This window comes from Apis cerana, linkage group LG10 (genome assembly GCF_029169275.1).
Source record: "Apis cerana isolate GH-2021 linkage group LG10, AcerK_1.0, whole genome shotgun sequence".
NCBI classification, from domain to species: domain Eukaryota; kingdom Metazoa; phylum Arthropoda; class Insecta; order Hymenoptera; family Apidae; genus Apis; species Apis cerana.
The window spans coordinates 4,959,869-4,984,552 of record NC_083861.1 but is presented as its reverse complement, the minus strand read 5'-3'; the positions used below and the strand labels follow the sequence as shown (position 1 = coordinate 4,984,552).

The window sequence follows — 24,684 nt, the reverse complement described above, 5'->3', positions numbered from 1 at the left end:
TGATAATCTCTATAAAGTAGGACTTTCATTGAATTATAAATCATACATACATATGTCACGAGAAAAGTATAATTTATATTTATTGATTTTTATATAACTAATAATTAATTTTATTTTACATAATAAAACTTGATTAAATTTAGTACAACCAATAAATGTAATATATAATACTATAATATATATATATATATAACATATATATATATATATATTAATTTTGAGTTTGATATTTAAAAGACAATAATATAATCATACTTATTATAAAATGAGAGTGATATAAATTGTTTATTACATATATTATAATATATTTATGTTTAATTAATTTTTATAATTTATATTAATTAAATATGTGCATATAATAGAAAAGCTTCAAATTGTATTTATGATGGATAATATTAAATGTAATAATTTTTGCACAGATTTTTTAAGCTTTACAAATAAATACATTTATTAGTTGCACATATAATATTATACATAAAAAGGTAAGGTTATTTACCAATATCAATTAGTCTCTATAAATGTTTGCCGACCAAACCTGGCAAGGCGACGCGTGTGTGCAATGGTAGTGGTCCCGGACTAACTTCTCCCATCACAGTTCCCAGCTGCCCCACAAAGTATTAAATATATGAAGAATCCATCTCTAGATTCTTACGCATTATTTAGTATATCAAATACAATTATTGATTTTATGTGTGTAAAGATTCTTGGTAAAAATTATTTTAACAAAATCAGTAATATGTACAAGTTTAAATTAACATTTAAAATAGAATCTATTTTTATGCAAGTATCATAATTAGAATAAATAAATTATTAAATAAGGAGAAGGATTATTATATATATGTATATATTTGTAGTCTAATATTAAATTTATTTTTATGAATTCATTATTAAAAAAAAAAATTAAAAAATATGCAAATATAATGTAATATAAATATAAATAATATATTATAATTTTTTATCTTTTCCTTATTATTTATTCTTTATACAATACTTACATTTAATCTTTTGTAGTCAATGTCTTTTATTTTCCAAAATATTGAAGAAAATAAATACTATAAAATATAATCAACATTTATAGAAACTATAGTACAGTAATAATATGTAATACTTGACCAACATTGCATACGCACATACCTATATCATAATTTTCATTAAATACTATCTGAGATGTTGATTACAATATATTAGAAAACATACATGTTATATATTACTTGAAGAAATTAAAATTTATCTGTATGATAATAAAATTAGACAACATTAAAAATAAAACATACTGAATTAAAATTTGGATGAAGTAACATTGATATTAAATATTTATGGTATATTAAATAAGAAGAATATTAATTTGTATTTAAAAGAATTGTAGAGAAAGTCCCAAAAATTTATACAATTTAATAAATCATATTGGATTTATTTTTTATAAACGTGTTCTGTTTGAGAGCTCCTTACATGTGTCTGTGGAGAAACCAAATATAAATAAGCAATATATGCTATAATAAAATCAAAAATTGAAAAATTAAAAATAAATGTACAAAAAATATTACATAATAAAAAACAGTAATTTACACAGAATAAAAATATTTTCTAGAAAAATACCAGTTATATATTAACATAATTACATATTTGTTATTATCAAAATAAATTATTTGCCGATTGCACAATAATACAATATTTTTAAAAAATCTTGAACAAAATATATGATTTAATAATACTACCATAATTTTTTAAAATTTTCTAAACATAAAATATATAAAATTGTAAAACACTTATACATTTTATTTTCTTTTGATGATATTAAATTACATTAAATAAAATTAACTATATGTGCACTAAATTATATGCAAGTGCTATGTAGCAAAATTTACACCAACAATTAAAAATAAATATATTTAGTATAATTATATAGTAAGAAATATTCATAAATAATGTATAGAAAGCAGATATAAAAGATTATTTTTTTTGCAGAAATTATTTGTTACTAATAGCATAAGTAGTGTGCAAGCGGCAATTTTTAGATGGCATTTCTGATATGAAAAATTGATGCCTGAAAAGTAATTTGGTTTCTCAGGTTACATGCAATAACATTCATTAAATGATAGATGAAAACAGATCCTTCTCCAATATAACAATAAATAAATAAAATATATAATTAATATAAAAAAAATTACAGAAATTATACTGCATAATATTTACTTCATAAATCTTGTAATTATTAATAATATTGTTGAGATATAATGAGATTTAAAAAGATTCAAAAATTCAAAAACAATTAATTGAACACTGAAAATTATGTTTAATGTTCAATTACAATATATTTAAAAATGATAGTAATTTTATATAAATCTTTAATATAGATCAAAATTCTATTGAAGTTTTTATTATTATTATAATTATTTTTTTTATATTATATTAATACTTTCAAAAAAATCACAATATGTACATTTTCAAAACCCATTATTATGTACTACATGTGTTTTGATTTTCATAATTTACATTTACATTAAAATATATTGCACTATAATATTAAGAAGACAAGAAATAAATGCAGTACAGATAATTTGTTGTATAATATTATTTCTAATATTTAAAAAGAAATGTATTAAATAATTTAAAATAATTTAAAATTAACATGAATATATAGAAATATGAAGATTCATTTTCAAATAATAAATAATTATTAAAAAATAACTACTGTACATCAAATTTTTTAAATGAAAAAAATAATAAATTTTTTTTTAAAATTGCAAAAAATTGAGAAATATATAGAGAGAATATTATTAACTTGTTTACTATTGATATAAAGAAATTAAAACTATTATTAAAAAATTTTATATACAAAATATATAATTATTTTTAATATTTAATCCTACTCCTAAGTATAATATAAAGCATTTAAAAATAATCTTCTCAAAACATTATTTTCAATGGCTTCTGTCTCGTTACAATGTTCTTAACGGAATAAATCCTTCCATTCCAATGATTCTTAGGTCCTCATCATCATCATCATTTCTTTTTCTCTAAAAAAATTGGTAAGAGCGCGATCAAATAGACTAAAAAAATTGTTCTAAATTATAAAAAAGAAAAAAATATATATATATATATACATATATATACATATATATACATACATATATACATACATATATATATATACACACACATATATATACATATATATGTATATATATATATATATATATATACACATATATATACATATATATGTATGCGTATATATATATACATATATATAGATTAAAAGAAAAAACACAAATTTTTAACACTTAAATTAATTTAACAAAAATATATCATTTAAAAATTTTTTAAATATTTTTTTAAATATTAGACATTAAACATAATTTTCGAATAAAAAAAATTATTTGAAAAAGTAAGAAATGAAGTAATCTTTTTAATATTTAATTTGTTATGTGGATAAGGAATTAAATTATAATATTAGACACATTATTTCAAATAAATCTTTGAAATAAACTCATTAATTCTTCACAAATTTCTTACAAGTAATTAATGACTAGAATACATTTACTGCATCTGTAAAATAACTTTAGTAAGATGACTATATGTAAATTCATGCTTATAATAAAATTTCAATTTCAATATATTTTATGTTTGATTTCTTGTCATTGTAAAAATATTATTAGTATTGTTAATAACCCATAAACCTAAATATGACAACGATACACAATATTTTTTTTTTATATTAGGATTACAATTGAGTAAATATTATATATATATTTATTATATAAATAATTTCACAAATAAATAAATTTAAATATTATTTAATATTTTATTTAATAATTCAAATGTGTATCATTGCATATTTATAATGAAGGAAAATAAGTTTTTCATGCATATTCTATACATTTTATATGAAAGATTTTGATATAAGCTATATTCTTATTATATATAAGAAAATATAATTAATATAAGTATGACTCATAAAATTAAAATAATTCATATAATTCATAAAATTAATAATAAAATTTTAAGATATTAAATAGAAATATATATTACATTTAATACTAAAAATATAATTCATATAATTTTCATATAAAATGGAAAGGCTATGTTGTACAAGTGTTTTTAAATAATGATATAACTTGAAATAATATTTAAAATATAATTACATGAAAATTAGGTATAAATGATAAACTCATTTATACCATAATATAAGAATTATTTTCACATATAATTTTTATACAAGATTTAAATATTTTAAATCAAATCCAGTACTTCTACCTTCTGTGTAAATTAAGAATTACATAAGGTTCATCTGGATTAGTTGCATCTGTGCTGTTAGGCTGATAGCACGGATTAATAGTGTAATTGAGATTAGGTTGATGAAAACTCACCGGTTGGACACTAGTCCTTCGTCGCTCCAATTCACGATCTTCGAGACAAAAATCTGAATCTGAATCTGCTTTTCTAACAGCTTCATCCTAAAATAAAAATGTCTTGAAATAAAATATCTAATAATTCTACAATAAAAAAAATTTCTAAAATCATATATTATACCTGTGTCATTTGTTGCGTTGTTGTAAGAATTCTAGCTAAAGGTGTACAACAAACTGGCAATGTTTCCAATAATGTAGGTCTGGAGTGAGTTAAAAGTGGTTTCATGTAGCGCGTGTCAAAATCACCCCAGATTCTGGCAAGTAATGCTTTTTCATTAGGTTTTATGCCACTGCTTGGTAATGATCCATCCTGCATAGAATTATACTGTGAAATGTGAAGAATATTTTAATCATCCATCCTGTATGATAATGATATTTATTCAAATTTAATTAAAAATTAAGCTAAAAATTAGATGAAAAATATTTAAATAATAAAAATAATTTATTAATTCAATTATTCAAATAAGTTTGAATTATATAAAATGATTAAATAGCATATATATAATTGTATATTATATTAAATTGTATGTTATAATATATAATTTTAAATATTGAAGATTTTTAATTAAATTTTTTTATAGTATTAAAAAACATGCTTGATTGTTCATTCTATATACTTTGTTAATTTATTTATATCTTAATGAATATATGTTAATGAATATAAATGGATATAAACATATACACTACTAATCATCAACATACAGAATGGATAACAAAAATAATACAAAAAGAAATATTTAAGCTCATGCAATTAGCAAATCAAACATTTAATGAAATTGAAATTATAATTTTTATATAAAAAGCCAAACATATTAGCAATTACATTACAATTAATTTTCTTATATAAAAATAAGCTAAATTAATTTGCAAGATATAAACATAAGCATATTAATATTATTATAAATAATATTATTAGTAATATTATTTATAATATATAGATCTAATTAAACATAATATAAAATGAAATTTCTTTTTATTTTTAAATAAAATAATAATTTCTATATTTTATGAAACTAAATTCTATTTTCAAAAAAAGAATCAATATTTATATATTTATATAATTGATATTAATATATTTATATAATTTGATATTATTAAAATAATAATCTGATTTATTTCATATTATATTTATCATATTTATTTTATTACACATTATCTTATTATTTTTAATAAATAATATTTTAATAATAATATTTAATATTCATTTAATAAAATATAGTAGTCATTGCAAATATTTTAATAAGATAATTTTTATTAAATCCCTATTTTAAAATATTAAATTCTCTATTAATAATAGATAGTGACAGAAAGCAACTCATATAATACTATTTATGCATAAAACTAATTATTTGTTGTTACATAAAGATATAAGAAAATATTAAATATACTACAAAAAATTAAGATTAAATTAATTTCAATGTAATAAATAGAAATTCATTAAATGCATGAATTATTTATGATTATATAAATAATATAACTCAATTTTTAATAGAAAAACATACCGGCGGACTTCTCTCCCTACGTATGTCCAGATCTCCAAAGCCACCTTCGCCACCAGACTATTAACATTAGTATGTTAAATTCCAGTATTTTTTTTATATTAATTATTAAGCGCAATTATTTAAGATTAATTAAGCTTTTTTATCAACTTTAATATAATGTAATTAAACATGCTCAGATTTTATAAAATGTTAAATTCTAGTGCAAGCTATATATGATTTTAATAATCTTTGTGCAGAAATATTATGTTATTTAAATGAAATTTAAAAAATAAACATTTATAAATATAATCTTCTCGTATATTTATTAAGAAATAAAAATTTTAGAAATTATTGATAATAGTGTATAATATTAAAAGTGCATACACCACTAATTTAGGGATGAAGGATAATAGTATAAAAAGCATTCATGCATAAATATATTTGCATTTAAATTTTTCTAGAGAAATACTATTTTGTTAAACAATTTAGATTATTTTATATTCATTAAATGATTATTATATGTATATTCATTATACATATATCATTATATGATTATATGTTGTATTATATATAGATAGTCTAAAAAAATCAATAATAGATGAAATTTCTTTTATTTCTAATAAATATTTACATTTTACTAAATGTTCTTTAATTTATTTATATAATTATTTAAATATAAATAATTAAAATTTAAATTTTTAATTTTAAAGATTGATATCAATCAGTTTATGGTTTAAATTGTTATATATATAATTCATAAAGAGATGCTTTCTGATAACAATAATATCTAATAAAATCTAAAAGATAATTTTAAAAGCTAATTAATAAAATAATCAAATTTAAAATAATCTTATTAAAATTTTGCTGACTTTTGATGAGTTTTGATGTATTTTATATTTTCTTATATAAAAATAGAACAAATTAATAAAAATTTATTTACATTTTTTATTTTTATATATATATATTAAGGAATTAGATGTTTTTGTTACTTATTCTTATAGCATTTATTATTTATTATTTATAAAAAATAAAATAGCAAATTTACTTAAAAAAAATTTACTTGTAAAAATTATAAAAATAACAAAAAATTGTATTCTATTAAAGTAAATATTAGTAATGAATAAATTATATTATAATAAAAATTATATTTTTTTTATCAAATATATATTTTTTATATCAAAAGTACATAAATAGAAATCTTACTCTTCACTAAATATGTTAGTGCAAATGAAATTTTAATTATTAAAATTATTTATACTTTTACGAAGTGAAAAAATCAATAATAATAATTAAAAATAAAAATATAATACTTACACTGCGCATTCCATTATGTGACAATCCTTCTATTTCTTCATCTACTCCAACTCTGAAAAAAAATAATTTGTTTAATAATAATAAAATAAAAAAGTTTATAATTATAATAACAGAAATTTTTTACACTTACGGTATATTAAACCAGCTTAAAAATTGGGTTGTTGCACCACCTTGAAAAATAACTGTTAGAATTACAATTAAACTCGTTGTTGTTAACATTGCTTGTCGAGCATCAGAGACAGTATTTCTAATTGCTAGAGCGAAACTCATAGCTCCGCGTAAACCAGCAAAAAATAACATATGTTGATAATTTAGCGATATTTTTGGTTTTCGTGCCAAATTTAATATAAAAGATAATGGATATACATTAGCTGCACGACCTAATAATGCACATAACTATAATAAAATAATTAAGGATTATAAAAAGTATGTATTATAAAATATTAACTTAAAATTAATATTTACAAAATAAGGATACGAATCCTGCAAAAATAAATCCTGGATCAAAATGATGTTTCGGAAAAGTGAACATTGAAACACCAATATAACTAAATATAAAGTTTTCTGCTAAAAAATTTAAAAGTTCAAATAGTTGTTTTGTCCGTTGACGCGAATCTGGACTTAAATTATTATATGTGTAATGTGCTTGACAAATACCACAAAATAAGACTGCAACTACACCTGAATATAAATAAATTACATATAAAAATTTACTATTGAAGACGATAAATTTAATGCATATAAAATTATAAAATATTACCTGTAAGATCAGATGCTTCAGCAATTAAGAAAGTACTATAGGACATTAAAACAAATAATGCTGATTCCAAAAGAGGAAAATCTCGGACTCTAGTAAATTTAGTTAACAAAGCAGTAATACAGCCCATGGTAGCACCAATAAATAAAGATAAACTAAATATTCCAACAAAATCACCAAATGCTTGAAAAAATGCTACAGTTTCAAATCCACCTGAACCTGATTGATAACGTTCTCCATAATTTTGTATGGAACTGAAATACATAATTTATATATATAATTTATATGTATATTTGATCAAAACTTTTTGATATTCTTATATACATACCCACTAAGTACAATTGCAACTGCATCATTTAACACACTTTCTCCAAATACTAAAGCATATAAATTTACATCTACATGTAAATCATTAAAAATAGAAATTATTGTTAATGGATCTGTAGGAGATATTAATGCACCAAAATATAAAGTATCCAAAAATGTAAATGAAGCAGAGAGATGTGGTATTAATTGTACAAAAGCATACATCAAAGCTCTGAAAAAAAGAATAATATAAACATAAGAAATGTATGATTAAAAAAATATAACATTATATTAAAAAGAATTTTTTTCTTTATCTATAGTCAATGAACAAAACAACAGATATATTCAATCTAAATGACCTATGAACGCAAAATTAATCATAAGAAATGTTCCATATAAAAACTTTAAAAGATGTAAATAAACTTGTTATTATGACAGGAAAATATAATCTATTTATTAATTATGTATACATATATTTCTCATTATAAATGAAACACATACCCAATAACAAAAGCCGATATAGATGTTCCAATTAAAGCATACATAAGAATTGCTCCTAAATTTCTAAAGAAATATTTCTGAAATAAAATACAAAATTAATAATAGTATATTAAATAATAGTATTAAATAATAAATATAAATAATTGAACATTTGCTACTTACACGTTTCAAACTATACCCAGCATGAAAAATAATTGGTGGCAAAATAATGTTAAAAAATATTTCAGAATCAAAGGTGGCCTATTAAAATTTTATATTTTTATTTAATTATTTCCTTTTAATGTTCAATTTAATTATAATTTAATGAAATACATAATTACAAATACAATATTTAATTATTTAATAATTCTAATGTATTATTAAAAATTAGATTATAAATAATTGAATAAAATAATACCTTCAAATCTATTTCATTATCTTGTTTATAAATCTCTCCTCTGAATAAATAGGCAAATGTTTTATTTTTAATAATATTACCACCTCCTTTATCTTCCGGAAAACGTAACCATAATGTATCGGGAGGAACTGATTGGTTATATTTACTGCTGTTGTCTGGTACAACAGGCATATGAAGAATAGTACTACTTGTTGTAAATCCATAACGTATTATTGCTCCTATAATTAATCCTAAAAAAATATATATATATATATATATATATCAATATATATATATATATAACAAATACACATGTAATAATACACATGTACATATAATAATAAATTCATAATAAATTAATATTATTTTAAAATGTTTAATATATATATTTTATGAAATTATTAATTATAATAATTTAATAATAATTTAAATTTAATCATTAACAATTGATAATCAATATTTCAAATGATGAAAAATTATTCTTTTTTTAAACTATTAAATCTTAGTTCTTATTTATATATAAAGATTATACATCAATTTTATGATGTAATATCTCTATTGACAAAAAAATATCAAATAAATATTAATATAGAAAATTGATAAAATAAATATTTAATAATTATTACTTATCATTTATTCTTTTTAATAATTTTTAATAATCAATTTAGAATTATATTATGAAATGTATTTAATTATAATTAATTAAAATTAAATATTTCTGATGTATAAGTATATTAAGTATATTAAATAAGTCAATTTATTTAAAAATATTTTTATTATATTATATTATATATATTTATTATTATATTATTATATTATTATAATATATATAATAAAAGTATTTAATATTATTTTAACTATATATTATATATAATTTATATATATCTATATAGAAAGAATAGAATATAAGAATATAAATCTGAAATAAAACAGTATTTATATTATATATATACTATATATATTTATTCATAATAAAAAATGCTTTAAAAAAATTTTAAATAAATTTAAATAAAAATTAAAATTTGTATAATTTGCATTATAATTATGATTGTAAACAGTAGTTATAGCAGACGACTTACCATAAATGACAGCTAGACCAGTTTCATGGAGGAACCTAAGGCGACGATGTTTAAATGTCCATATTGTTAAAACAGTTAATATCAATAAAAATGTGTATAATAAAAGATTTAAACTATCAAGTCTATGCAATAGCTGTGCTTTTGCATCTAATTCAATATCTGTCGCGGCTCCATTACACGATTTTAATAAGAAAATACACAAAATAACGAAGAGGACAATTTGTGCATCACCCCTTACTGCCATCTTTACTTTACAACCATTTCTTAAACAGACTGTCAATTTAACAGTATAGCCAACTGTATTATTGATATAAAGTTTATTTAATATATATATAAATATAGTAAAATATTGTAGAATTTGGTAACATTGTCAAATTTATTCGAAGCGGGAATTCTATTTCAATATTCAAATAAATGAGAAATCTAATAACAATTTAATAGTATAATCTTAACACTTTTCTAAAAAAATTATAAGTATATTTAAGTATATATAATCATATATAAATATAGAAAATACATACGTGATTATGTATACTGTATTGAATAATAAAAATTTTATTTTATATCTTGTATATTTAATTTGCCATGACAACATATATAATTAAATGTAAACATTGATAACTTAAAATTGAAAAACAATATAAATCTCACGCTAGTTATTTTTAGTAATTTGATTAATTACATCGAAGTGAGAATTTTGACATTGTTAGTCCGAATTTATTTTCATCATGGCCTCAGGTAGGCTATATATAAAGCTTTCAAGAATATAAATCAATGCTTTCATAAAATATTTCATAATATTTAAAATAAATTTACTGATATGTGAAGATATTATTTTTTTAATAATTTTCTAACAAATAAGATTATATTAAATAGATATGAGATATACATGTGTGTATGTATATGTATATAATAATATACTTAATAATTATTTCATAAATTAAAAATCATTACAAATCTAATAATACATTCTTTATATTGCTAATATTATCACATTTGATATTATCAAATATCTTGATATAATTTAAATATATTTAATATTGTATTTAAATATATTAAAGTACACTTATTGTCAATATAAGAAATCTAAGAAATGACATAAATATGTATGTAAAGTTTATATACATAATATTAGATTAAATAAAGATAGAATTAATAAATTAAAATACATGTTAATTTATTAAAATTCATTAAAATTGTGATAATTTATAAATAAAATAATAATGGCATTATCTATATGTGGGGTATTATCAAAGTATGTCGAAGAGTAGTGACAAGATACCCAATAATCGTTCAAGCAACACAAGCAGGTAAAAACTATCCTGCATTTCTAAAATATTAAAAATTATTTTATCATTTAACATATTAATTACTCATGGTATGAAATTAACAGGTATATTAATGGCATTGGGAGATCAAATTGCACAAAATTTTATTGAACGAAAAAAATTTAAGGAATTAGATTTTCTAAGAACAGCTCAATTTGGAAGTATAGGATTTTTTATTACTGTAAGTCAATTTGATTCAAAAATGCTTAAAAGCATTTAACATTTAATTATAACATTTATAATATATATTATTATAATATATTATTATAATAATCTAATATTATAATATATATTAATTTATTAATATATTTATTTATTAAAATTTAATAATTCAATGATTAAATTATGATTAAATTATTAATTAATAATTATAATTATTATAATTAAATTATGATTAAATTTAGTATAATTAAATAAATAATAAATAAATTAATTATATAAATTATATAAAAAATAGTTAAATAAATTATATAAAAAATTATATAACATTTTATAAAATAAATTTCATTTAATGGATATGACAGGGACCTGTAACAAGAACCTGGTATGGAATATTAGATAAATATATTGGCTCAAAGACTGGAATTGCAGTATTAAAGAAAGTAGCTTGTGATCAATTAATTTTTGCACCTGCAGGTTTAGGAATTGTGTTAACAACTGTTGGTCTTTTACAAGGAAAAGATTTTGAACAAATAAAAACAAAATTATCTAATGAATATCTAGATATTTTACTTAATAATTATAAAGTAATATAATAATTTTAAACAATAAATTCTAAAATTATATATAAAATGTTAATATATTTTTGTGACATTTTTGAAGAGTCAATTTTAAAGATCAGAACAAATATAAAATTAATATATAAAAATTTCAATTTAGATTTAATAAATAAATTAACAAATAATTTATAAGCAATTTATATTTAAATTTAAATTTAAATGAAGCGAAATGAAAATAGAAAGAAATAGCTATCTATCAATCTGCAGTTTCATTCTGTTTTTTTCTCATTTCACTTAATGCAAACTTAAATGCTTGTAATTTAACATTTTAATTATATTAAAATTATATCAATGCAATATTTATTTTGAAAATATTAAATTCAATTCCAGAATAATATTCAAATTTTTTATAAAAATTAATTGTATATAATTTTTTTTATTATAATGTTTTCTAAAAATAAATATATTTTCAATAAAGATTAATAATAAGATTTGTAACAATTTTTATATTGTTTTTAAAAAGATTTATATTAGGCAATTTGGAAATCAAATTGCTCAATTCCAGTTATTTATTTTATCCAATTAAAGTTTAGTTTACATGAAAGATGTTCCACGAATATATTAACATCTTGTACATTTAATAAATTTTGTAAAAAATGTATAATTCCTTTTTTCAGATTTGGCCTATAATACAATTAATTAATTTTTATTTTATACCTTTACAATATCAAGTTCTATTAGTACAATCAGTAGCTATCTTATGGAATACTTATGTATCATATAAGACATTTACTTTAGGAGAACAACAAAAAAGGCAAATAGATATATATATAAAATAAGTAAAAATTTATAAACATATATTTTTTTTAAATAACAATAATGTTAACTATTAAATTTAAATATTGTTCATAATAATATAATAAAAAGTTAAACTTTTGAATAACATTATAATATTAATCATTAAAAATAAACAATATAATATTTTATTATAAAACAACGATAAGCATTGTAAATAATCACAAAAGCATTTTGTTATAAGTTATTAAAAAATGTATTTATAATTACAATGAAGTATTTGATCTCAAAATAACTATATATATATATAGTTTGTATATTTTCTGAATTAATATATGTTTTTAGTAATTATTATTTATATTTAGTCATATAAACGTCATAATTTATATTTATATCATAATAATTCCTTCTATAAAAAAATGGTATTTTTTACAAATGTATATATTTTTTTATGTATTAGGAATAACATTATTTTATGGAATGTTATTGTTTTTAATAACCATTAAATCATTATATGTAAATATATATTATTTTAAGTACGTACAAGAACATTTGAAGTGTAATAAAGTAAACGAAAATTAAATTTAAAATAATTGTAGTCTATTTAAATCATCATATATCTATTTTATATATATGTGTATATAATATATATATATATATGTATATATATATATATATATATATATATATATACATATATACATATATATATATACATATACACACATACACACACATATATATATTTAAGTATATTTAAACCATTACCATTAACAACAATAATTCACATTGGAACTTTTTCTGCTTTTGCAACTGCTGCAGGTATGGTTTCATTGGTTTTAGATGATATACACGTCCCGAGTAATTCTGGACACGATATTTCATTAGATACTATTTTTTGTATTTTTTTTAATAAATCATAGTTGATACGTTGTGTTATTACGGAATCGTATCTATTAATGCAATATAAGATTAGAAATACAATAAAAATTTCTATATTTAGAAACATAAAAATACATACTTATATTCTGGATGTGAAAGGACTTCCTTTCTTAACCATGCAGCAGTTGTTAATAACTCTCCAGAAGATCTCTTTTGTATTAATTTCATGTATGCTTGTACAGTACAATGCGTGTCAGCATCTACATCCATACTGGCTAAATATGAATTTACTAAAGGTATTAAACCCGGAAAAACACCATCCTGTTATAAAAAAATATTAAATATAGAGCATTTTTAACTTTTGTTAATATTACTTGAAAAAAATGAAAAAATTAAAGAAAAAAATATTAATACCTTTCCATTGATAATTTCATTAATAGTAAATTCTGTATATTCTGTTTGTCCATCATCTTGTTTTTTTATATCTGATGTAATATCTCGTCGAAACCAAAATTTTTCTGCTGTAACAGCATTTCTCTTTTGTGCTCGAGCCATATTTTTATCAACTTTACTAATTGGTATGAGTAAATTCAATTTATAACTTAAAATAACTCTTGTAAGAAGAACAATAAAACAAACTATTGCAGCATTTTCAAAATCGGTAATTTGAACTTCGCATGGTCGAAATTCGACACGCCATCCTATAGATGAATTTGGTGGTGGTGGTTTAAATCGCATTGTTTGCCAATTGGTTGATTGTATATTCTGAAATTTTATATAATAATAATTGTATAATCAAATAAAATTAAATTTTTAATGTTAAAATTAGTTAATAATAATAATAATTACTTCAAAATGATCAGTATCCTCCAAATCATTTTGATGCACTTTTTCAGAAAATAAAGATACAGTATCTCTGATGAATAAATGAGCGATATGTTGCGCAAGTAATTTATCAATTCCATTATCTAAAAGTTGTTTATATACTTCATCATCATAAATTAAGGGAACATCGTTATATTTTTCTCCTTGTACACTAAGATATGAATCAATGGAATCATATCTAGATTTATTAATTCTAAATTTATTTTCTTTTAAAGGTTTTAGACCACGTTCTTCTTGTGTTCTGCAGTCTACAGAACAAGATATGACATTCCATCGACAATCAACATCGCTTATATATCCTCGGTAAAATGGACTAGCAGCAGTTACAGCCAACTGTCGAATTTTAAACAAATGTTCTGTAACGTATGTGCGAAAGAATATGCTAACTTCATATCTTCAAAATTTATGAAAACATAATTATTATTTACATATTACTGACCATTATTGGACATAAAGGTGTTAATTGATCATATAAAGTTCTTGCTTCTTCTATATTACAAGCTTGAAAAGTGAGTTGTAAACAACAACATCCCATTCCAAAACCCATAGCATCCATATAAATATGATCTTCTTTAGCTGCACAATTAGATTTATCTTCAATTAAAGAACTAAGATCTTCCTTAAATGGATTTGGAACATTTTTATCTTTATAAACTGCAAAAAAATACTATTTGTTAAATTATTTTATTTATAAAAAAAACATATTATATAATAAATACATACTAGGAATGTTTATAGCTACTTTTTCTCCGCGTCGTTTTCTTATATTTCTTGTCAAAGTTTTAAATCGAGGGTGACCAGGATATATAGCTTCATCCGGAAAAAACAAACTTTTTGATGATCCTGAATTTGGAGTTGGATGTGTAGGAGGATCCGTGAAATCATGTGCTCCTGTTCTGTAAGAAAATATATAAAATAATAATTCTTTTTATCAAATATAATAAATTATGAAAATATTTAATATTAAAAATATTAAAAAGTTTATATACCTAGGAAAATTAGTTAAAGACATTAAAACTTCATTAGGTCCCAATAATTTTGAGGCTTCTTGTCTTCTATATTTCATATTAGCTTCAACAATATTAAAATGAACTAATAAACCACCATATGGTTTCCCTGGTGTTCCTTCTAGCATATAAGCACCATATTCAGGTCTCCATAATGATTTAATATTGCTATGAAATAAATATATATTACTTTTTATTATTTTATAATTATTATATAATTATATGTATCAATGTCATTATATTAAATAATAATAAATATTATAAAGAATCAATAAAATATATATTTATATGTACAATATTTATAAATAATATAAATTTAAATTCTTATTTAAAAAAAAACATGAAATACTTACACTGGATCATTATATTCTTTTTCGTTTAAAGTTTTTAATATTTCTGCAGCTCTTAAACTAAGCTTTGCAATTTTTGCTTCATCATCAAATTTGATAAGCATATATTCAACCTATTTAAAAGATTTTTTTTATTATAAATGTTAAAATTTTCTAAATATTAAAATTATAGTAATAAATAAGAAAATATATTGATTTTACATTATCTGAATGATATTAATAAATTACATAGTTACAACAAAAAATATTAACTCAGATCTAGAAATGAATTAATTGAAAAAAAAAGTCAAGGTCACATTTTGTAATAATTTAATAACTAGAATTGATTGCACCATTTATTTATTTATTGTTTCTTTTTAATTATAATATATAATATAAAAATCCATGCAAATAAAAATAATATAAACAACAAATAAAATAAAATTTAAATATAATTTTTGAAAATTATAATTGAATTTAAAATACTAATAATTAATATTATTATGTTAAATTAAAAATAAAAATTTATTAATAAAATTTTTTTCTTTAACATGTATTAAAAATTAATACTGCATAATATTCTATATTTAAATTATTCTATATGAAAATGATATAGAAAAAAGTAATATATATTCATTAATATATGAAATTACGATTTATGTTTACAAATCTCAAATAAAATATAAAAGTTAAAAAATAAATATTACCTCATCGCCCCATTTAAGTATATCACCTTGTCGATCTCTAAGTCTTTTATATAAATTAATAAATTGAATAATCCCATGTTTTCGAACATGATCAGCAAGATTTTTCGTTTCTTCCCAGGTTAAAGGACTTCCCTCGGATAATAATCCCATATCTATACAGGTTAATTAATATTAATTTTTTTTTAAAATTTGACACTCAAAACAAAATTTCGCGGAAGATCGATTCAAACCGATTTGTACCGAGATATACCGAGATATAACTTTACTTCACACTCAGAAAACCATGAAAATTCTATAATAAGATAAGTATAATACTATTGATGCTTTGTAGACTAACTACAGTATTTTACAAATGTCCCGTCACTTCAATGATATATACTTAACTACAAGGTAATCATACTCTCCTACCAGAATATTATAACTAAAAATACTGGAGATATCAGTAAAATTATTTCTGATTTGATAAAAATAATCGTGTAATTTTTTTGTATAATCTTAGATTATCTTATCTTTAATTGATTAGTATCATTACAAGCATTTTGCTGGTCAGTTCAGATGATTCATATATGTAATTAAAGAGATTAACTCTTAAAATATAGAATATAAATTTAATAGCCAGATAATCTAAGAATTTGTGTAAATTTATTTATGATTTATGGTTATTATATTTATGTATATTATAAATAATAAAAAATAGAATAATAAATTTATAAATTGTAAATAAATATTTAATTTATAATAAATAAAATAATTATTTACTATTATGCAATAAATAAAATAAATTGTAAAAAAATTTTTTTTTAAAAAATATTATCACATTATATGATATTATATATTACATTTAAAATTCATCAAAAAAGTAAAATTTATTTCAGAAATGTATAATAATTACAATATGTACAATAATTACTATATAATATATACAATATAATTATTTTACATATATTACTTTATAAATTCTTTTAAAATTATTAGATATTTAATAATATATTTAAAATTATTATAAAAGTATTAAAATTATTTCATTATTCCTACAAATAATAAATAATCATACTTTTCAGTATAATAAAATAAAAAATTTCAATATATATTTCAATAATTTTTAATTTTTTCAGATTAATAATTAACTAATATCAAGTATTGATTCAATGATATATTTATTTTTATTTATCAATAAAAATAAATACATAGAATTATATATAAAAAAAATTAAATAAAAGGAATGATAAAATTAACCAATATGTATTATAAATCATATTTTATTATTTTATATTTTATTTTTTATATTTTGAAAAATTTGTGAATTTAGCCATATCATAATACATACATATATGTATGTATATTTATATTTTAGTCAAACAAACCGAATCCCATATCTTCATCTTCTGATTCAGATTCTTCTTTCTTTTCTTCTTTCTTTTCTGCAGCAGGTGTTTCTGTAGAAGACACAACTGGTGCAGCAACAGAAACAGTGGCTGCAAATTTACTTGGATCCTAAAAAAATATCATATTAATATTAAATTTTAAATAGTTTTGTATAATTAAAACTATATATTTTTTCTTTTTATCAGACTGCGTTTTACGCATTTTTCAACAAAAATCTTACAGTGCCAGTGGGTTCCACTATTTCTAGTTCTGACATCAATTACATAAGATTGTCAGATACAGCATTCATCACATTAATGTTTATAGAAATTATTTTTATATCACACATTAAATATGAATAAAAAAAATATTACATACTTTAATATATTCTTTAATTGTAGTTGCTTCTGGAAATTCAACATCAGTAACAGCAGCTATTGCCAATAAATTCTTGAATCCATTTGCAATACTATGAGGTGCACTAGCTATTGTTGGATAACCAATAGCTAAGCAAACTGCAGCTAAATTTGCTACTCCAGCCATAAATTTTTCACATAAATCTTCTGGTTTAATATCCAAAATTTCAGGTGCAAAAATAGTACCAGAATCATAAACTTGTTCAACAAGTAAACCATATGAAAATGGAGAAATATTCAACATGTTTAAAAGAGTAGCTTCAGATGCACCTACTTTATCACCTGGTTTTAAAATATGTACATCGTTCTAAAATATAATAAAATGAATTTTTTTTATATGAAAATATATTAATTTATATATTTATATAAAATATAAAATCGAGTCTCAATAAGATTATGATTTTGTTTCTTTTTATTTTACTAAAAAAACTTCTTATCTTCTAATATAAACTTTATATAAATCAAATTATTTGTTATATATTGTTATATATTTTACTTTTATAATTCGAATTTAGAGAAATTCGATCTCAAACTTTTATTATTTTTCTATAATTCTATAATTCTATTCTATAATCATAAATATATATTATATAATACATATTCTATAACTATAAATAGTTATTAAAGACATACGAGAACCCGAAAATTGGACTGGATTGGATTGAAAATTCATTTCACAATCGAATTCTTGAAAATATTGTAATTTGAAATTGTCAAAACTTCTGATTTCGAAATTATTTTAATTTTGTGAACAAGTATTATCAAAATATTATTCAATTCCTCAGTATTCTGATATTTTCAATAATAATTGAATTATAAGATACTTTTGGAATTCAATTCATTCCGAATATTTTTAGATTCTTATACACTTCTAATAATTACATATTACAATCTATTATTAGCTAATCATTTAATTTATTTATTAAATCATTATTTTTTTTCAATTATAATATGATTTTATTATTGTTTCAATTATATGTAAATAAAATATATTTGTAAATTTTTCTTTCCTTCAACTCTTGCAAATAGAAAAATATTAAAATTTATACAATATTCTTGTTTTTGTTTATTAGATTTTTCTTACTAAAAAAAACTTTTTAATATCTATATTATAATTTGAAGATTTTGATTTTATTTTTTTTTTGAGACTCGACTGTAATTAAATATAAAAATTCAATCATATGCTTACAATAATTTCAATAGTACCCTTAGAAATTTTAGTTGGAATACTCAAAGCTTGAAAGAATGAGGTTTTTTCAGGACCAAGACCAGTATTTTGAGCAGGAATAATTACGCTCAATGGTGCAATGGCACCCGCTCTAGCTGGTGCTCTGACTTTGTTTTCTAAAAGTTTGTCTCTCACTTCAATTAAATCTCCACGGGTAAAAACAAAACCAACATTTCCACGAATATGTGGAAGAAGTTTCTCAAGTGCTGCATTACGTTCAATATGACCACGGATTGCTTTCCTCATCATAGTATTTTTTCCCATTAATACAACTGCATTTCCACGAAGAGACATACGGATTTGTTGCATTTGTTTAGAACCAACATTGTCTGCACCCACAATGAAACATTTAGGATAATCATCCAATAGTTGCTATACAAAAAATATATGTAATATAAATATAAATATTTCAATTAAAATATCTATCTATATTAAATATTATTGATATTATTATATTAAAATAATATTAAAAATACGTACAACAAGTTTTGTAAAATAATTGGATTTCCATGTTGCCTTGTCCTCCCTACCCATCTTAATGTGTATAGGGATATTTTATTAATTTAAGGACTAAAAATAAAAATTTATTAAAATATAATTCATTATTATTTATTTTAAGATTTTTCATAATTAAAATTAAATAACACTTTACAATTTTTTAATGTGCAAACAGATTCTGCTTTTGTCTAATTTTCCATTTATCAGATATTTTATTTCACTATTAGTAAATTTTAAACAAGTTTTATTATAATATTTAATATTAATATATATAACATTGTATAATCATTAATTTCATATTTGAATTGATTTATATGTGATTATTTCATTATTATCTATGATATTTAATAATATATAAATTAATATTTATTCTTTTATTTATTCTATTTTAAATTAATATTTATTAACACTATATTTAAATTTATAAATTATAAATATAAAAATAATTGCAATTTAAAAAATTTGATTATAACCATGTGATTATAACCATATTTATTTTTTCTTAAATATACAAAAACATATCATTTATATTTTATTAATATAAAATAATGCAAATAATATTATTCCGAAATTATTTTTATATAAGAAATAAATAATTTGTTATTTTATTATATAAATAATAAAGAAAAATTCTTTTACCTTGGCAAAGATTACACGAGTACAATCTAGAAGAAAGAGGAAGTTCTTCCTTCTCCATGACAAAGATTTACCGGATATGTTTTAAGAAAATTATGTCTTACCGCGAAAATTTAAAAATATAATATTATGATGAATTAAAATTTAATATTTAATATAAATAATAAAGATATATATAAATTTTAATATATTATATTATTTATATATAATATATATATATATTATATTATTTATATATAATATATATATATATTATATCTCTTTATTAATTTTTTTTCTTAAATTATTACATATTTAATATTTAAATGGATTACATTAATTTAATGTTAAAGTAAAATTTTAATGTTATAAAAATATAAATTTTTTAAAAATATTTTTAAATATAATATAATATAAAATATAACATTATATAACAAATTTTAATTTTTTTAAACTGATTTGCTTCGGTAATCAAAACCATAGTCATCATCAAATACCACTATCATAGCCGCACGTTTTGTTAAACTATTTTATTTTTATATTAAAAATAAAAATGATTCTGTAGCTTCTCTTAATCTTTATCAAAAGCATTGAATTTGTTTTATCACATGTTATGGTTAGATTTTTTTGGATTTTTAATTGTTAAAATAAATTAAAGAATATCAGTAAAAATGAGTACATTTTGTATATTCTTTTAATTTTTATCATTATTTACACATATTTAGATATTTAAATTATTTATATCATTTTATTCGGGTGAATCCACAGAATCATTTTATATAAAGAGTAAATGAATAACTATTATAGTAAACAGACAAAAACACTTTTAAAGTTAAAAAAATTATAATTTTTTTTTATAAATGATTCTTTCAAGAATTGTAGATTTTGGGAACAAATAATTTACAAATTCATATTCAACATATTAAAATTTATAAAAACAATTAGTAAAGATTATAAAATTAGATACATATTTAAAAATATAACATAATATAATAACCTGTAATATGACATAATATAATAACCTGTAATATAAAATATAATGCAAAATAATATAATATAAAATTAATAATATAATAATATATGTATACATACATATAAATAAATGTAATTTGAAACGAATAATAAGAAATCATATTATTTTTTATATTTATTTCTATAAAATTGCACATAATATAATTTACATTTAATTTAAATTCAATTTTAAATGAATCTTTACAATATGAAATAATTATTATAATAATATCAAAATAGAATAATATTAAATAAAAAATAAAAATCAAGTTTATAGAAGAAAGAGGAAAATACATTTATATAATCAATAAAAAATTTTTCTATATTATACAATGTATATGAATAAGTATACATAAATAGATAAAAATAATTTGTATATAAAATAATATATATGAAATAATAATGATTTCTTAACATTTTTTATTTTATTTTAATTTATATTGATAGGATTTCTTCAGCGCATTTTTTTAATACATTTAATGCAAAATCAATATCATTTTTGTTAAGAAGTGTAGAAATACAAAGCCTTAAACTAGGCCTAGGTAAATTTTTTTCTGCTTCTAAATAGGCAGGAGTTATAACTGCTAAATTATTTTCAATACATTTATCAGAAATCTTAGAAAGCAATTTTTCTTCTGTAGCACGATCTAATCTATTTTTTAAATATATATGTTTTACTGGAGATTCTGGAAAACTTAAACATTCTAAACAATGAATGTTTTGAAGTCCATCATTTATGGCTATACAATTATCTTTTAATGATTTAAATATTTGTGGATTATTTTCCATAATATCTAAAGAAGTAATAGCTGCAGATGTTAATAATGGTGGTAAAGATGCAGAAAAGCAATATCCAAGTCCAGATAAACGTTGATGTTCAATAATAAATGAAGTACCTATACAAAAACCTCCAATAGACCCCATTGCCCAATCCAAAGAACCTATAAAATATATAAAATATAATAACAATATTTATAATATTTTATTAATGATAATTACAATATATAGCATTATTACCCATAATCATATCAATTTCATGTCTAGGAATATCAAAGTATTCAGTAATGCCTTTTCCATGTTCACCCAAGGTTCCAAATGATATTGATTCATCAATAAATATTCTTAGTTTATATTTTCTACATAATATGACTAATTCTGGTAATGGACAGATATTTCCAGTATTCATATAAATACCCTCAACTATTAAAAAACGTTTAGTTTTAGCTGCTTTCTTAGGATTTTGTTTATCAAGTTTTGCTTGTTTAATCAATAAATTACAAAGATCATTCACATCATTATGTTTAAAATAAATAATATTAGCTTTAGTTGCATCCAATCCTTTTTGTATAGCAAAATTTACTTTTTCATCAACATATACAAGATCTTTGCGCTTACAATATGCTGCAATTGCAGATGCAATTGTACTAAAACCATATGAATATACAACTGCATCTTCTGTATCTGTATAATTTGCTAAACGTTCTTCTAATTCAAGATGAACATCAACAGTACCATAAAATCCACGTGGACCACAAGAACCTACTCCATATTTTCTTATTGCTGCTATTGCATTTTTCTCTATTTCATGATTTTCAGTTAAACCTAGGTAATTATGTGTACCTAAATTTAAACAATCTTTTCCATCTACTATTATTCTTTTACCCGCTCTAGATGTTATACATCTTGGATTTAATGATAAATGATTTGTTTGTGGATTATTTATAAGAGGTTCAGGTTTCCATTCTGCAAGTTTCTTTTCAACTTCATCTTCATTTATTTTTTTATGACTATTATAGTATTTTTTACTAATAAACCAAATAAGTAAAATAATAAAAAATGTTTTTATCAATATATGATATTGAGGAATTATACTAAGAATATTCATTGATTCAATAAATATAAATTTTGTGCTCATGTTTCTGGTTATACGATATTTTATCCTGTTTTAATTACTTATTTAATTACTTATTTTATCCTGTATTAATTACTTAAGTTTAACTTAATCACTTTATGTATTATTTCATATTATTTTTCATTGAAATATAAGTACAATATATATGTAAGAATATATATTTTAAAATCTTACCACACTTTAAAATAATTTATAGTATTTTTATTAATATTAATTTATAGTCGAATTTATAGTATTAATAGTTATATTTTGAAAATGAATTATAAAATTTTAAATCTTAATTTTATATAATGATGAATATTAAAAAAATTCAAATAAAATTACATAATTATTAGATAAAATTACAAATGATTAATAACTGCGAGTACTTTTTTCGAAGAATCAAGTAAAAGCCAGATGGCAGCACTAATATATAATATTATATACATAAATAAATGCAAAATATTTAAAATAAATTTTAAAATATTATTATTATTTAAGACATTAATTTTATAATTTATATAGAAACTCAGCGATAATTCTATTATAATTTTAAATATATATTGATATATAAAATTTGTTAAAATGTATAAAGATAAATTTAATATTACTTCAGTAATGATGTATTGATTTATCATATAAAATTTTTTTATTTTTATTAATATGATACCTATATTTATAAAATTCTATAAGATTAAAGAAACTTTTTTTTAAAGATAATGTTCGAATTTAGGCGCATGTGTAATAAATTCTAAACTTACACAATAGCAAGAGTAGTACTT

General features: G+C 19.7%; 5 protein-coding genes and 1 non-coding gene across 22 annotated transcripts; 2 read left to right on the top strand and 4 right to left on the bottom strand.

Annotated features, from left to right (window-relative positions):
* Positions 1-420: 420 nt before the first annotated feature.
* LOC107993025 (sodium/hydrogen exchanger 6) lies at positions 421-10,782 on the bottom strand. Of its 13 annotated transcripts, none has more exons than XM_017049200.3 (13): positions 10,227-10,782; positions 9,169-9,398; positions 8,934-9,011; positions 8,772-8,848; positions 8,293-8,502; positions 7,968-8,218; positions 7,686-7,888; positions 7,338-7,603; positions 7,208-7,259; positions 5,915-5,971; positions 4,534-4,737; positions 4,371-4,457; positions 421-1,455 (listed from the first exon to the last, which is right to left on the bottom strand). In XM_017049200.3, exons 1-13 carry the CDS (start codon positions 10,468-10,470, stop codon positions 1,411-1,413), a joined length of 2,004 nt encoding a protein of 667 aa, XP_016904689.1. In that variant the 5' UTR covers positions 10,471-10,782; the 3' UTR covers positions 421-1,410. The 13 variants fall into 13 exon arrangements, with proteins under 13 accessions (XP_016904689.1, XP_016904686.1, XP_061936834.1 ...); XM_017049197.3 differs by having other exon boundaries at positions 421-602; XM_062080850.1 differs by having other exon boundaries at positions 4,534-4,722.
* A 56-nt stretch (positions 10,783-10,838) lies between these two features.
* Positions 10,839-15,335, top strand: LOC107993028 (uncharacterized). Its single transcript, XR_001765032.3, has 2 exons — positions 10,839-10,964; positions 15,051-15,335. It is a non-coding gene; the product is annotated as an uncharacterized LOC107993028 (transcript).
* Positions 10,923-13,783, top strand: LOC133665612 (protein Mpv17). Its single transcript, XM_062080870.1, has 4 exons — positions 10,923-11,536; positions 11,620-11,735; positions 12,079-12,300; positions 12,951-13,783. Exons 1-4 carry the CDS (start codon positions 11,464-11,466, stop codon positions 13,110-13,112), a joined length of 573 nt encoding a protein of 190 aa, XP_061936854.1. The 5' UTR covers positions 10,923-11,463; the 3' UTR covers positions 13,113-13,783.
* On the bottom strand, positions 13,647-17,271 carry LOC107993027 (glutamate--cysteine ligase catalytic subunit). 4 transcript variants are annotated; one of them, XM_062080854.1, is made up of 10 exons: positions 17,129-17,267; positions 16,879-17,030; positions 16,196-16,305; positions 15,825-16,010; positions 15,559-15,731; positions 15,275-15,489; positions 14,800-15,168; positions 14,365-14,715; positions 14,090-14,271; positions 13,647-14,021 (listed from the first exon to the last, which is right to left on the bottom strand). In XM_062080854.1, exons 2-10 carry the CDS (start codon positions 17,026-17,028, stop codon positions 13,853-13,855), a joined length of 1,905 nt encoding a protein of 634 aa, XP_061936838.1. In that variant the 5' UTR covers positions 17,029-17,030; positions 17,129-17,267; the 3' UTR covers positions 13,647-13,852. The 4 variants fall into 4 exon arrangements, with proteins under 4 accessions (XP_061936838.1, XP_016904694.1, XP_016904693.1 ...); XM_017049205.3 differs by having other exon boundaries at positions 17,119-17,266; XM_017049204.3 differs by having other exon boundaries at positions 17,109-17,265.
* An 850-nt stretch (positions 17,272-18,121) lies between these two features.
* Positions 18,122-21,156, bottom strand: LOC107993039 (large ribosomal subunit protein uL10). The gene is made up of 5 exons (XM_062080857.1): positions 21,025-21,156; positions 20,368-20,457; positions 19,849-20,259; positions 18,622-18,966; positions 18,122-18,372 (listed from the first exon to the last, which is right to left on the bottom strand). Exons 2-5 carry the CDS (start codon positions 20,419-20,421, stop codon positions 18,229-18,231), a joined length of 954 nt encoding a protein of 317 aa, XP_061936841.1. The 5' UTR covers positions 20,422-20,457; positions 21,025-21,156; the 3' UTR covers positions 18,122-18,228.
* Positions 21,157-22,312: 1,156 nt separating this feature from the next.
* LOC107993017 (serine palmitoyltransferase 1) lies at positions 22,313-24,664 on the bottom strand. 2 transcript variants are annotated; one of them, XM_062080855.1, is made up of 3 exons: positions 24,098-24,404; positions 23,029-23,951; positions 22,313-22,952 (listed from the first exon to the last, which is right to left on the bottom strand). In XM_062080855.1, the coding sequence occupies exons 2-3, from the start codon at positions 23,924-23,926 to the stop codon at positions 22,447-22,449; spliced, it is 1,404 nt and encodes a 467-aa protein (XP_061936839.1). In that variant the 5' UTR covers positions 23,927-23,951; positions 24,098-24,404; the 3' UTR covers positions 22,313-22,446. The 2 variants fall into 2 exon arrangements, with proteins under 2 accessions (XP_061936839.1, XP_016904676.1); XM_017049187.3 differs by having other exon boundaries at positions 23,029-24,664.
* Positions 24,665-24,684: the final 20 nt, after the last annotated feature.

Coding starts and splice junctions, on each gene's coding strand:
- LOC107993027 (XM_028664418.2), bottom strand. CDS start 17,028: ATGGGATTATTATCCGAGGGAAGTCCTTTAACCTGGGAAGAAACGAAA. Junction 15,732..15,824: donor TCTTTAACTAATTTTCCTAG/GTATATAAACTT, acceptor ATTTTCTTACAG/AACAGGAGCACATGATTTCA. Junction 14,716..14,799: donor AGGATACTGATCATTTTGAA/GTAATTATTATT, acceptor ATAAAATTTCAG/AATATACAATCAACCAATTG.
- LOC107993017 (XM_017049187.3), bottom strand. CDS start 23,926: ATGAGCACAAAATTTATATTTATTGAATCAATGAATATTCTTAGTATA. Junction 22,953..23,028: donor TGAAATTGATATGATTATGG/GTAATAATGCTA, acceptor TATATTTTATAG/GTTCTTTGGATTGGGCAATG.
- LOC107993039 (XM_062080857.1), bottom strand. CDS start 20,421: ATGGGTAGGGAGGACAAGGCAACATGGAAATCCAATTATTTTACAAAA. Junction 18,967..19,848: donor AGGGTACTATTGAAATTATT/GTAAGCATATGA, acceptor ATTATATTTTAG/AACGATGTACATATTTTAAA. Junction 18,373..18,621: donor CAATTAAAGAATATATTAAA/GTATGTAATATT, acceptor ATATTTTTTTAG/GATCCAAGTAAATTTGCAGC.
- LOC107993025 (XM_062080846.1), bottom strand. CDS start 10,470: ATGGCAGTAAGGGGTGATGCACAAATTGTCCTCTTCGTTATTTTGTGT. Junction 7,889..7,967: donor TGAAGCATCTGATCTTACAG/GTAATATTTTAT, acceptor ATTTATATTCAG/GTGTAGTTGCAGTCTTATTT. Junction 7,604..7,685: donor GATTTATTTTTGCAGGATTC/GTATCCTTATTT, acceptor ATTTTATTATAG/TTATGTGCATTATTAGGTCG.
- LOC133665612 (XM_062080870.1), top strand. CDS start 11,464: ATGTGGGGTATTATCAAAGTATGTCGAAGAGTAGTGACAAGATACCCA. Junction 11,537..11,619: donor CGTTCAAGCAACACAAGCAG/GTAAAAACTATC, acceptor TGAAATTAACAG/GTATATTAATGGCATTGGGA. Junction 11,736..12,078: donor GTATAGGATTTTTTATTACT/GTAAGTCAATTT, acceptor TGGATATGACAG/GGACCTGTAACAAGAACCTG.